The 14,639-nt window shown below is 39.4% G+C and overlaps 1 protein-coding gene across 5 annotated transcripts in view; it reads right to left on the minus strand.

The window, feature by feature from the left end:
* LOC114648704 (metabotropic glutamate receptor 1-like) overlaps positions 1-14,639 on the minus strand; it is a 384,098-nt gene that overhangs the window by 330,036 nt on the left and 39,423 nt on the right. For all 5 annotated transcript variants that reach the window (XM_028797884.2, XM_051925288.1, XM_028797885.2 and 2 more), the window contains exon 3: positions 223-472. In XM_028797884.2, the coding sequence (XP_028653717.1) occupies positions 223-472 (250 nt within the window). The remainder of the gene's footprint in view (positions 1-222; positions 473-14,639) is intronic.

The following is a 14,639-nucleotide window of genomic DNA, read 5'->3' on the forward strand; positions in this document are numbered from 1 at the left end:
TTATTTAACCTATAATCCACATGGCATATGTCTTACGTGGCTAGGATCTCATTCTGTTAATTTTTCTATCAAAGAATTTAATTAATTTAATTATTAATTAATCAAATAGCAAAGGCTTGCAATATATTACTTCTGGCCTAATTTTACAAAAATTAAAGTTACAATCAAGGATTTCATTTTCCCAGGCCACAATTCATAAATGTGAGCACGGTGGTACAGTACCTGCCAACCAGGAGGAACTCTCCAGCGACCCCAAGTCTTCTCATAGCCATAAGTAGCCCTCTTACTGTCATCCCTTCACAGAAACAGACGACAACTCTCGCCTTAGGCAGTCTCTCTCTGAGTTTGCGCAGAAGTCTGTCGAAGTGCTTCTCACCGGCGTTACTGTAGATTTTATCAGAATGGGCAATGCAGAGGCCCTCCTGAGCAGCCAGTTCTTTGAAGGCTTCCATTCCACTTTCTCCATAATTTCCTGGAAAAAAATGAGCAAATGATGACTTATTAAATCGATTCCAAAATAGCAAGGAAATAATCCTACTTAGAAAGGTTCTTATTTCTGGCTTGTATCCATCCTTTCCTCCATTTCTGGATCTGCTTGATTCAAATTAGGCTAAAATACTACTGGAGTCTATTTAAACAGCACCAGGTTCAAGGCAGGACCAACCTTGGCTTGTGAGCCAGTCCTTCAAGTTAAAGCTTATATTAAATATTTATTAGACACAGATAATTAAAAATACTGAAAACTGACATGAGAAAAATACAAATATTTATTTATGACAAATTCCAAACCACTGAAGAGCACCTTCTGAATGGCAGCACTAATGGACGTATAGAATACGTCTTACCTCTGAGTCACGTGACTCATCAGAACTGGGCAAAGTGTGAGATAAATGTGCAAAGGAAGAGCAGCTATGAGAAATAAAATCTTTTTTTGTGATTTTACATTTCCCCATTGTGATTTTTGCCACTTTTTCATTGTGTCTGACATGTCAAGCTCACCTTGCATAGGAAGTGTGTTAAGAAGCAAGCATCAAATTACAGAAAAAAGTTATTTTACAGAGACTTTCCACTGTATTCAGTTGGGTGTTCCAGACAGCTCTTACATTTTGCTCAGAGGGAAAGCAACATCTCACTGTCACACATCAGGCTTAATTCTTACCATTACGGTTAACAGAAATTATTGTTAAAGTTTTCTTTCATAGTCTTCTGGAATAACTCCTGGCTCAATTAGTAACTCACTCTGTGATCTTTATAAAGTCAGATGACTTCTTTTACTTTTAGGAAAATGTAAGAAAAGTCAGTCATTTTCCAACCCGCCATATCCTAACACAGGGTCACGAGGGTATGCTGGAGCCAATCCCAGGGCGCAAGGCAGGAACAAACCCTGGGCCCACACACGCACACACATACCAAGCACACACTAGGGTTAATTTAGGATCGCCAGTGCACCTAACCGGAGGAAACCGGAGCACCCGGAGGAAACCCATGCAGAGAACATGCAAACTCAACACAGGGACCCTGGAAGTGAACCCGGGTCTCTTAACTGCGAGGCAGCAGTGGTACCACTGCGCCACCGTGCCGCCCTTGTAAGGAAAGTATTAAACTAATACTAAGAGCAGTATTGATCGTAAAAATAAGCCAAAGTGTTTGAATATGCTGTGTCTGCTTGAGATCTTATTTGCTGAATATTTTCCTGCAAATTCGCTGTGCAGCCGGCTTAGACGAACACTATTTTTCCCCAGTGCCTTGTGAAATCACAGAGCTGCAGCAGAACCTTCATACGTGCTTACTATTAGATCTCGTGGGATCTGCTCTTCTCCTCTGTGATGTCACGACCTGATCAGTACTCTAGCCGGATTTCCATCCTGAATGAATTTGAGAGGTACATTAACTGACCATAACGGCTACTGCCATGACACAGATCCCTGTGAGTTGGTTCACAGGCTGCTGCACAGGACCACATGGCTAATTTGCATGCATAACTGGCTATGTGTCCAGCTACGATCTCAAAACAAGTCTTAAAGGAGTCCTCCCCCTTGCCCTGCCCGAATCAGAATGAAACCCTGTAAAACAAGAATAATATAAAAAAGATTTATTACTATTTACATGCTGTTTCTCTCTTGATGAAAGAAAAAAAGTGCAAAACCTTTGCACAGCTGCACCCGGAGCCATGGACTGCACACATTAGAACAAGCTAGACCCTTCAGAGCATGGTCAATGTGTGCAACGTGAGCATAATGATCTATATTTTATTTCCTTACAGCTGGTTTGTGCCCATTTGTTGTATTTTGTTTGTGGTATTCATTTTATTCTTATTTTTTTTTTGTTGCTTGATGCATTGTGGCGCAGTGGTTAGCACTGCTTCCTCACAGCTCAGATCACATTTTTGGTCACAATAACTTGATCTAGCTTAGTTGTCAGGCCCTCGGGGACACATACAAGACCACTGCACCATTATAATCCACTCAGACTAGTTCAACTCCTCCTTTCTGTTTGATTTACATGCATTTTGCAAGTTCAGTGAAGTTTCCAAACAGTTCTGTAATTTTGGCAAACTTGCAGTGAAATGAACTCTGTGGGATTCAGTCATGGCTAGAAAAGAAAAAAGGTGTGATGTATAAACATGAATTCACATTTCAAATAAAAGCATCATCTCGCTGCAGCTATAATCTTAATTAGCATGTTAGGAAAGGTACTGATATATAGATAGTTTTCCAAGTCTGCATTGTGAATGCTTGTGCTCCCCGTATCTGTGTGGGTGTTTTTCTCCAGGTACTTTGTTGTTTCTTCCTTTGCCTATATGATGTGTATGTTAGGTGCAGAATCCCTGTGTTAGTGTAATGTGTGCACAAATTCAACCTGATGCAGCGGAGATAGGCCCTGGCCCCATGTGACTTTGAATCACCTTAAGCAGGTTTGAGAATGCTGTGTTATTTTCAACCTCATTCCCTCGAACAATTTGTTTCATACTTTCAACACACATTGTCAGTATTTGATTAAGAATCTGTCTTAAATGAATACACAGCTGTAGATATGTAGCATTTCTAAAAATGCACTTAAAACACACACACACACATCCAGAATAGCGTAAATTTCCTTTGTGCTTTACTATATGGAATAGAACCCATTCAAAGAACTGCTTGATTGGCCATCTTTGTCAACTTTCCTGAGCACAAAGCTTCCAAACTCCCCTACACCAAAGCTGCATTTTTTTTCCGATAATTATTAGCTACTTTCAAAATATTCTTCAAGACTTTTGGACACCTTTATAGTGTTTCTGCTCCTTATCTTCTATTTATTTACCAACTCTGTTCCTAGACGTTCTATGCCAACTGGGCAATATGACACACAACCAACAAAATGAATAAGTTAACGTTCAGAAAAACTGGAGCTAATGTCAGCTGCAAAATATGTAAAATTGTCACACACGTGCATAAGGGAGGCAGCTAAAGGGCCTGATTAAGAGTAATTCCGAGCCAGATCGAGAGGTGGCGGAGTGTTCTGACTCTTTTTCTCACTTTGCAGACCAGTTATGAGCTCAGTTCCAAAATCAGCTAAGTACAAATGATACATTTTGGAGATAAATAGGAAAATCTGGGTCCGTAAGCAGATTTTGAAACTAAATCCCTAAAACTATAGCGCTACACTGTTGCAATTAGCAGGTTTTGAAGCTCAAACATATTTTCGGCGCATGACCAACTGCATGAAAAGTCACAATCACGTGTTCACTAAATTTTACCAAAAGGTGTAATTAGCAGATTTTGGAACTCACATCTTCAGTTCTGCTTGGCCCTGAAGACATCACTTCTGGTTCCAACCCTGATGACATCACTTCCAGTTCAGGCCACTTTGATGACCTCACTTCCGGCCCCGCCTCTAATGACGTCACTTCTTTAATCTGTCATTAAAACTGACCATTTTGTTAATTTCAAATCAGTTCTGTTTTTGGACTCCAAACGTATTACAACTCTTCATTGTTTTGCAGCCAGGAAACTAGTATATGGGTGGCTGTGCCAAACATTTTTTGTGGCTTCTTTTTTTGTCAGGTTTGTGACAAATAAATAAATAAAGACAGATTTGTTATATTTGTTATAGACCTTAATCTTGCTTGCTGCCCGTTGCCCTCCAGCTCCCAGCTTATCTTATGTTTACCATATCTTGTAACTCTTTTTGGAAGCATACAGTTGCCGTCTTCATTCAGGAAGTCCTCTGGAAGATCTTGTCCACACTTTTACGCAACTGGATGACTGCAACTGTTTTTTGCAAAGTGACAAAATGACAAAAGCAGATTCCTTCACCATTTACATAGAGGTCAAGCAGGGTTTTGTTTTTCACAATTTACTGTTTCTGATCTCTAACTGCTCTTCCTGTGGCTTGGAGATCAACTGCCAACTCTCTCTCTTATCGTCGAAAGAAAAGTGACATCTAACATTAAACCATGCAATCATAAAATAAATACATAAATCATGTAATCAGTCAAGTAAATACACACTGAATCACAAAAAAATCAACGTAGCGGAATTTTTAAAATAGTTTAAACAATGACCTGAAACCTGACCTTTTAACAAAATACTACTTGAGCAAGTACAACCTGAATTTGATTGTCTTTCTAAAAGGCAAGTTGAAAAGAAGGCAATAAGAAAACGAGGCCAATGTGCTAATTATCAAATTGGCATAAAATATGAAAGTTAAAGTAAAATGAAACAATCGAAACAACTACAGACTTTGAATGCATTGCTGAAGACTGATTTAATTGAAAGAATATGCATCTCTTTAATGGGCGTTCATAAAGTCCCTTGTCTGTGAATGCCACTCTCCAAGCTGCTTTTATTTTCTTTTTGTGGGCATCTCTGATAGTCCTGCCCTTTCGGACAATTTAGCTAGTGTATAGATTTAATGCTTTTGTGGTTGCCAAATCGTGGTGTGCCTTGGGATTTTTTTGAGTTACAAAAATTGTGCCACCACAGAAAAACAGTTGGAAAACACTGCTCTACCTACACCTTTGCTTCGGGCACACTAAAAAAGATCTCTGTAGCTGCTATCTCACTTAAAAACTGACACTGTGCATTACTTGGATGGTTATGTTGCGTTCTCTACATAAATTAGCGAAGACACTGCAAACTGGAATAATAGGTAGGGATAATCATTCACTTCTATTCGTATAATTTTGTCATTATATTAGGGTAGTCAGCACTGTAAGCTACCTAGCAGACTAGAAAGTTAATAACAGAAGTACTAGAGACTCAGTTTGGTTTTAGTCAGTCAGTCATTTTCCAACCCGCTATATCCTAACACAGGATCACGGGGTCTGCTGGAGCTAATCCCAGCCTGCACAGGGCGCAAGGCAGGAACAAACTCCGGGCAGGGCACACACACACACCAAGCACACACTACGGACAATTTAGGATCGCCAATGCCCCTAACCTGCATGTCTTTGGACTGTGGGAGGAAACCCACGCAGACACTGGGAGAACATGCAAACTCCACGCAGGGAGGACCCAGGAAGCAAACCCAGGTCTCCTTACTGCGAGGCAGCAGCGATACTACTGAGCCACTGTGCCGCCCACATTTCGGTTTTGGTGCCACTCAGAAAAACATATGTGATATGACATTGATTCGATCTTCTTCCAGAAACATGACATGAAAAAAGAAAAGAGAGATCATAATTTTTACCTTTGCTACTTTTCTTTAGCACTGCACCAGGACTACTGTAAACCTTCCTTCCTCCCACTCCCCTACACCTATGCCAGTATGTATCAATCAAGGAAATGAATTCCAATACTACGTACTGACATGTAGCAAGGTGTTGTAAAACATGCAATTTGAAACTTTTAAATAAAATTGTACTACCGTTTAAAATTTTTAAAGGTGTTACATGAATACAGTAATGGATGTGTATGCAATTCTTCAGGTTTACACATAACCTTTTTGTATTATTATTTCATAATGTAAAAAAATAAATAAATAAGATTACATAAAAATGCTGCCCTGACCAAAGCACTGCCTGAGGTGTTTGCCTTGTTGACAGCTCTGGATACGACAATAGTTTTTAGTGCGTTAAACAAGCCACATTAATAGCATAAATTAACTTTCCTAGGCCTAATTCATTTATACTTATAATTTATTAAATCTTTTTCTAAGCTAGCATAAGTAGAGAGGATCTATCAAGGTTCATAAGGCACAAACTTGAACAGGACGAATTGATTGAATTTAACAAAAACTTATATAGTGATCTGATAAATTCACCTATTCACGGTATTTGGAGACCCTGTCAGCAATAGTGGAAAGGCAAGAATCAACCCAGAATAAGGCAGCAGTCCATAACAGCGTCTGTATTCACACTGAAAATCACAAATTAACCAAACAGACGTGTCTTTGGGATGGAAACCCATGCAGACACAGAGAGAATGTGCATACTCCAGGCAGATGGGCATCTGTCTTATGATTTGAACTGAGGGCCCTGAAACCATGAAACAGTAGCGCTAAACTCTGCACCACTGTGATGCCCTCAGTAAACTCTTATATTAATATACAGTATTTATTAAAAATGATTTTAGTATTTCTCCAAGCTATTCATCAATATAGAATGAGGATTCATTTCTCCATTAATATATTTATTCGGCAATGACAGGGTTACAGCTGTATCAAGCTTAAGCCTATTTCTTATTTTGTATTTCATCAGCTGATTTCTACATGTTTTTCTGCTCACCCATTCCAGAAATTGTTACCAAAACATTCCATTTTTTTTGCTTACTGCTTAAAATCTATCAAGGCATTTTTTTTAACACTTGCCTACAACTAGATTGTTTCTGCCAGCATGCTAATGCTGTTATGGCTGGAATGAAAAATTCATTAAAATTCATGTAAAGAGCCAACCTCACCACAACATAGAGGGCATCCGTGGAAAGAAATGATGTTACTGATCTCAGTTGTCAGGAAACACACTTGCAAATAGTTCAGAACCAGATTGTCATGGAAACAAACAATTCTGATATATTAAAATCTACTTCTGATTTCAAAAAGCAGGGAGAATCGAGTATTCTGTTTGCATCAACAGCTTTCTGATTTTAATACTGTATTAAGGAGCGATGAGTGACAAATGCAGTAAGCCATTGGAAGTAAGAGTAAATACAGGGTGAATCAAAATTATGTTAACATTTGAATGGCGAAAACAATTTATTCACAAAGCATACTTCATATGTGCAAGATGATTTACAGGAATGTCTCAGCCTGTTCGCCATCATGTTCAACACATGTACCATATGTGGCACAAAAATTGTCCACACAAATTGTATATACAGTAAGTATATGCATAGCAGTACCATTAGTGTTAACATAATTTTGACTCACCCTGTATTTTAAAGGAATTTGTACACGTTTACCCTTTGAAGAATTCACATCACTTGCTTTAATAAAATTGTGAGCTTCAAAATTGTAGCTCATATCAAATATATGTCATCATATTCAGCTATATGAGTTGAGCAGCAAGGGAAGGCATTGGTGTTGTCACAGGAGGCTGGGGGTGGTACTCAGCCGGGACGCCCAGGAGGACCGGAGGAGGGCGTACGCCTCCCCCAGACCACGTGGGGGGCGACCACCATGGTGGCTTTGGGGACCACGGGAACAGAGCTTTGAAACTGAACCCTATAGGGGCCCATGGTCACTGCCAGGGGGCACGCCAATGCCTATGGAGCCCTGGCCGTCAGCACTTCCACCACACCCAGATGTGCTGGGGGGAAGAAGACCAGGACACTCGTAGTGCTTCCGGGTGTGCAGCCGGTACTTCCACCACACTGGGGAGTGCCGGTGGAGGCTAATCGGGAGGCAGCTGGAGCACATCCGGGTGTGTATAAAATCAATGGCTGGAGTCGGGTGCAAGAGGACAAAGCTCGGAGGAGAGGAGTGGAGGTGGACCAGAGAGAGAGAGAGAGAGAGAGAAGAGGCATTGTGAGGTCTGGACTTTGGGGTGATTGGTGCTGCGGCACTGGGTTGTGTGTGTGTTCCACTTGTAAATATTGTATAAATAAACGTGTGGTGGTGCTTAAATCACGTCTACCTGTCTGTGTCCGGGCTGTTCCCCACAGTGTGTTTGGTGTTTCATGCGGGTAGCAAGTTGATAAAGTCATCTCCACCAGAAAGAGTGACCCTTTTTCATTGTACAACAACAACAATTTATTTCTTGTAGAGCCCAAAATCACCCAAGGAATGTCTCAGTGGGCTTCAACAGGCCTCATCCTTAACTCCCTAAGACACGGGTGACGAACTCCGGTCCTGGAGGGACGCAGTGGCTGCCGGTTTTCATTCTAACCATATTCTAACCATATTCTTCATTAGTGACCAGTTTTTGCTGCTGATTAACTTGTTTTGCCTTAGTTTTGATTGACGTGACCCCTTAGTTGTCTCTTTTTTCCTTAATTAGCAGCCAAACAATAATGAGACACGAAACAAGCCACCACATGACCAGCTCACCTGTGCCCATCACACAATATCTGAAATTAAGAAATTGTGAAGGTCTCTGTAAGGTTGATTGCTCAGGTCACCAAAACATTTTGACGGTGTTCTTAGAAAAAACAGAAAAATCAACATTTTTGGAAATGTCTGTTGTGACAGAATGAGAGCAGCAACAAGCCATGGAATTAAATAACGGGTTTAATTAACAGCAAGAATCAGCTTCTAATTAAGAGATTGGCTGGAGTTTGAAATCCCAATTTAGCTAGTCAACTGTTGACTTGTTTCACATATAATTGCTGTTTGGCTGCCGTTTAATGAAGAAAGGAATAAATTCAGAGGACTGAATCCTTAAAAACAGGGCTATTAAAATGAGGGAAAAGAAGTTAATCAGTAGTGAAAACTGGTCACTGGTTAGGAAAGAGTAAGAATGAAAACCTACAGCCACTGTGGCCCTCCAGGCCCAGAGTTTGACATCCCTGCCCTAAGACAAGAAAAAACTCCCCCTGCCAAATAAAAAAACATACTGTAGCCTTTCAATGCTTCCACTCATCCATCCTGTATGGACCATAAGATATGACATGACAGTCATGCTTCAGTATGGCTAGAAAGTCTGTGTTCACCTGTCCAGTAGGAAATTCCATGTAGATGACCTTCCCGGTAGTCGTTCCCAGGGGAAAATTAGGAAAAATGAATGGTGCCAGAGTTGTGATGAAACCTTGATGTTTCATCTCATTTAACAATATAAAATTTCAAAGTAATAACTAAATCACCCAGACATGGTATTTTTGGAGTCAGAATGCATCTAAGGCAATACACTACAAACTTAACGTGTTTAGTTTTCTTTTAATTTTAAAACACAGACTGGAAATTCGCATGAACACAACAAAGTAGGAAGGTGAGATGTCACATGTGGGCACAGCAAAGATTTCTTCAGACATTTCCTAATATAAACTAACATTGCAGAAGTGTATATGTAGAGTATATTTGTTACCACCTTGGACAGACAATCTGTATCCTAAATGCGATGAATAAGATGCACGTTTGAGTGAAACTGAAAGATCTCAGTGACACTTATCAGCACAGATGGACTGTATCAATAGCAAGTTAGAATAACAAGTGTATAGCCAGTTACATAAGAGCAAAAACAACTTGCAACAAATCATATTTCTTGGTAAACAACTCTACCGCATCTTAATGGATGGCGATGTAGGAGACTTAAGCATACAATTCACCTGGCAGTGTTGAAGCCCACCTAAAGAGCACTCATATTCTGTTACATGTTGCCTAGGACTAGACCCACCATCTTCAGGAAGCTGGCAAAGGAGGGCATTAGAGGCCACCTAGCTAGGAACGTCACCACAGTTGAGGATACTTTGTAGTGCACCATGCCCAGTATCCTTTGGTGTTTTGTCCTTTCTTAATATCTATTGATGGTGGGCACCAAAAGAAGTTATCTGTAGAACACATATCGCTTCCTCTGAACACACTCACTCTGTTCTTACATCACAGGGAATCTGTAACTACTCAAAAGCATTAAGGTCAAAGCAAGAAGCAAACTTGGAAGGGACACCTGCCCATTGCACGGCATATTCACTTAAACGTGATGAAATTAGGGCTGTCAGTTTCCTAACCTGAATGTTTTTGGGAAGTGAGAGAAAAGAAAAGCCAATGCAAACAAGTTGTCATCATATAGGTTTACATGGTCATCATTGTCACATGCATAGAGCGCTACACTTTACAACACCATGATCAGTGAATATAACAACCTTACCTCACAATTTCTGTCTCTCTGACCTGAAAAATCTCAGAACATATTGTACAACACTATCTACCATTAGAACATTATGACAAAAATGGGTCAAAGGATGGATGCAGAATATTGATCGTGATGAGTGGCCTTTCCCTGGGGTCTGTTTGCACAAGATAGCAAAATCTGAAACTATCCTGAAAAAGCCAAAGATTGAATCAAAGATATACCTTAAAGAAAATGGAATCTTTTTACTTTGAAATTGAGGCTTTAACAGTATTATTGATTAAAAACAGAGTAGGGTATATTTTTTCAAATCTTACGATATAAAGGTCACACCAAAGTAGAAAACATATTAGAATTACCAAGAAATGCCAGGTATCGAATCTAATAATTTCATCTATCATATCACACCTTAATGAAAAATGACATTAATTGTCTCTGTCATGTGTTCATAGTTCTGTGCAAGCAAACAGCTGAAAATGATATTTCGTTTCGACAGCATGGGGTGATTGAATTATTTGTTAAATAAGAAATTCCTGCAGCATGCATCTGGAAACACCTGCCTGGTGGATGACAGGTAAAACACTTTTAAAGGAGGAAGCAGAGAAATTACCAGTCAGCCTAAGCTTCTCAATGCATTTTACACATGGCTGGAATGTACAGAACTTCTACCTCAAGAGGATCCTCAGAATGACAACAACATTCATTTGATCATAATGGGGATGTTGTAGAGAAGAAAAACAGACATGGAGATTTGATTGTCATGTAGTAATTTCCTATTCATATGTTGTTTTGATTCCTAAAATGCACAACTGATGTTACTATATAATACTTTATATTCAAACACTGATAGTGGGGCACGAAATTCATTAAGGGTCACAGTAGTGGGGTTGACCCTTCATGTCTCAAGCTAATAAACAACATTAGCTGTCACTCTAAAGACAAAGAAGTTGGGAATTTACAAAATGTTTTGATTGTGGGATGTTAAAATATTCATGCAGTAAACACTTTTTAAAACAGGCCTTTCATTATTTTGCTTAGCAACAGCATAACCTTGTCATCTAAAAAAGATACAAGGAATAATTGGGAACGGCAGAATTGACTTATGGTAATGTTATTGCCGAAATTTCTAAATGTATCTGAATCTAAAAACAGTACACATTTTCTGAGGCTTTGTCCTTCAAGTAACCATAATTGGTCTCAAAAACATGTTTTTAGGAAACATTGACACATTGATTAATTAGGAATTAATTAAATGTCTGTAAGAGATCATGACAATGCACTCTAAAGTGTTGAGCTGTGTACAAAATAAACTGTAGTATTGTCAAAGTATGTTGCTACAAAACATTCTTGCTTTACATTTTTTAAAACACCTAGAAAAAGGTACAAGCAGTATGAATATAGAACCATTCTTTGTTCCCTAACTTATGACCAGCCATGTGTTTGTTGGATGGTTTGCCTTGATGCCTTCTCATCTCACTTGCAATTTCACACATTAAGTGCTAATACAATCAACAGCTTTAATCACACAAAACCACAAAGCCGGCTTCATTTTTTAAAAGAAGAAATGGCATGAAATGCACAGGAAAAATTGCACTGCTTACATTTCTTTTCAGCTATTTCAAGAACTAAAATTAAATATTTATTTTTTTAGTGCAATTTCTTTTTTTTTTTTACATGTAAATATTTGATAGGGTGGCCCAGTAGCTCATAGGTTAGTGCTGTAACTTGGCACTGTTTGGGTCCCGAGTTTAAACCAATGGTGGCATCTCTTGTTTTTTGAATTTTCATAGTTTGATGTGTTTGTATGAACCTCTTCTCCTGTCATTAACTTTGCTCACCACGTATGCTTTTAGCTTAATTTGCCAGAGCAATTTTTTCTAGCATGCTTGAATGTGTAGTGAGTACCTCACACCTGACTGACAGCTCATTCAGTGGGAAATTCACCATTATACATGATGTTTGTTTTTTTTCTCTTTTTGACATCATTGGTCTAAATGAACATTTTAATTTGCCTTCTGTAAGGATTAAATGACACACAGCTAGACCATAACATCTCTTTAGTTCATTCTTTATAATTTACTGCTTTTTTGAGCATCTCCATGATTTCTATTTGTTCCATGTTCTGCCCCTTAATTTATTCTAAATCACTCTCACTTACCATCTGAGTCTCCCATCGATAACTGTAGTGGCAAAATGTTTTCAGGGCAGATCTGACTTTTCTGTCCCAAGGGAAGGACTCCAGCTTCCCATTCATCGATCAGTCTGTTCTGGGACTCCTACTGGTAAGTCATGTTCAGCACACTACACAGAGTGGCACTTAAATCACAAATTTGTCTGGTGTTATGTAAAGAGGAGTGAATCCAACAAGAAATCACATTTTGAGTGAGTCTGCCAAGTATGGTATTGGGAACATTTCCATGTGAAAGCATTCTCACTAGATAGACAGCCATCTCAACTAGATCTTCTTGATCTATAGAATTCAAGATCTTCCTAGATTAATAAGATCCTTGCCATGTAATAAAGAGTGAGCTCAGGATTCCTCTAAAGGATCTTCAATTTGGCCCACCTTTATTCGCTTGGTCACTACTCAATATCTTGAGAAAATAGGAAAATATGATCAATACTGAACATACTGTATGTCAAGATTTAAGGGTTTTGGAATGTTTTGATTTTGTGTTTTGAATTTTATTTTCCTGAACATTTTAAAGTACTTGGGAGGTCAATGGGGCATCATTTTATTTTGCATGTTGGGTCACAGTCACCTTTTTTGCATTTGCCTGGGTGATCAAGGACATTTTATAGTTAGCAGCAACATATAGTTACTAATGCATGGTTGCCGGATGTTTGACATATGACATCATCACCATGAATCTATGTAAGATAGCAATGCAGAACCAACCTTATCAAAGTTTGTGAGTAAAAATTGTAAAGGTGTTCTGCCAGTTTGAATTTTTGCAAGATCTTTTTGAGCTCATTTCTGGTTTATGTATTGGGGTTTGGCATATTGGTTTGTGACTCTGGTCTGCCCCTGCTTTATGATTCTGTATCTCCCGGGTCCCTTCCATTCCATTTTTGGCCAACCATTCAATGTTGGCACCACAGTATCAAAAAGAAATTACAATGCTTTTTCTAAAGTCTCACTTCTCACTTTATCAACACTGCCAGATTCAGTGATCTCCCTGGAAGATCCTGATATGTTTAAACTTGTCCACGAGAGGCAGCTACCCCCTAAGGAGACTTCGATGACCTTTGATATACTGTTTCTTCTCCCAAATGTGTCACATTCAGATGAGGACCATTCTGTTGCAAACATAGTTAAATGAAGCCAAGATATTATCACCAAAAGCAGAAAGGGCAATCAGGTCAGGTCAGGTTGGGGAGCATGAACTGATACAGCGCGTTGCTAGACCCATCACACGATGAAACAGCGTGGGATCCTGGTTGGCAAATCCCCAGGCAGACATGCGGTCCAGTCCCACCCTCCGGAAATGACCTTCTATCTGCCGCAGCCAAGTATTATATGGGCGTCCCCTTGGCCTGGTCCATCCACTCGGGTCCTCAACAATGGAGATCCTACAAGCCGGATCACCCTCGGGGGAATCGTGCCACTTGGCCGTAGTGCCATAACTGACGCCCCCTCATGATGCAGGTAATGTGCCTCATTTGGGACTCCATGAGCAAAAGCTATTTCAACACAAAGTCAAACCAGTGGTACCCAAGGATTCTGAAAGAGCAGTGGTATACAGTACATTAAGGTCCAAATTTGATCATCTTGAGACCTTTTGTGCACTTTGATAACCTGCCAATATAAAATGTCCTACAATAGAGAAGATAAGACCAGTTCTATTCCACTTTAAATGGTTTTCATGTAATTCCAAAACTGTAAACACAGCTCCTCAAAATTCAAATACTGAATGGCATGCATCCACCCAATACCTAGTGATAAGCCTTCTCCAAGTAGAGAAACCAGGGGGTACACTGCATTGGAAAACTGTGCAATCCTTGCAAAAGCTCTGTAACAGTACAGTGGTCATCCATTTTCCAAAACTCTGTCCTAACCCAAGGTTCTGTTTGACATAAGCTTTCATTAGGAGGCTAAAAAGTATGCATGGAGCAAGCCTGTTTGCCCACTATTGAAAATTGAAGGTCTTATTCTCAGTCTGCCACCCTTAAAATACTATGTGCACCTTCTAAACATTATTGAAGAAGGATATTATAGTTGTTCTCAATCACTTACACACTATTATCAACCATATTGACTAAAAATCCCAAACCATACTGCCATCTTCCAAAATACAAACTAATTTCCTGAAACTATAAAAACTATTCCCCTATTTTGTCTCACGATTTTGATTAGTTTCACTTTTTATGAAAAACTCTACACACAAATCTCTGCAATTATCATTGGCTTCACTATGTGCTCATTTTAGAAAGC

This window comes from Erpetoichthys calabaricus, chromosome 3 (assembly GCF_900747795.2).
Source record: "Erpetoichthys calabaricus chromosome 3, fErpCal1.3, whole genome shotgun sequence".
Classification (NCBI taxonomy): Eukaryota; Metazoa; Chordata; class Cladistia; order Polypteriformes; family Polypteridae; genus Erpetoichthys; species Erpetoichthys calabaricus.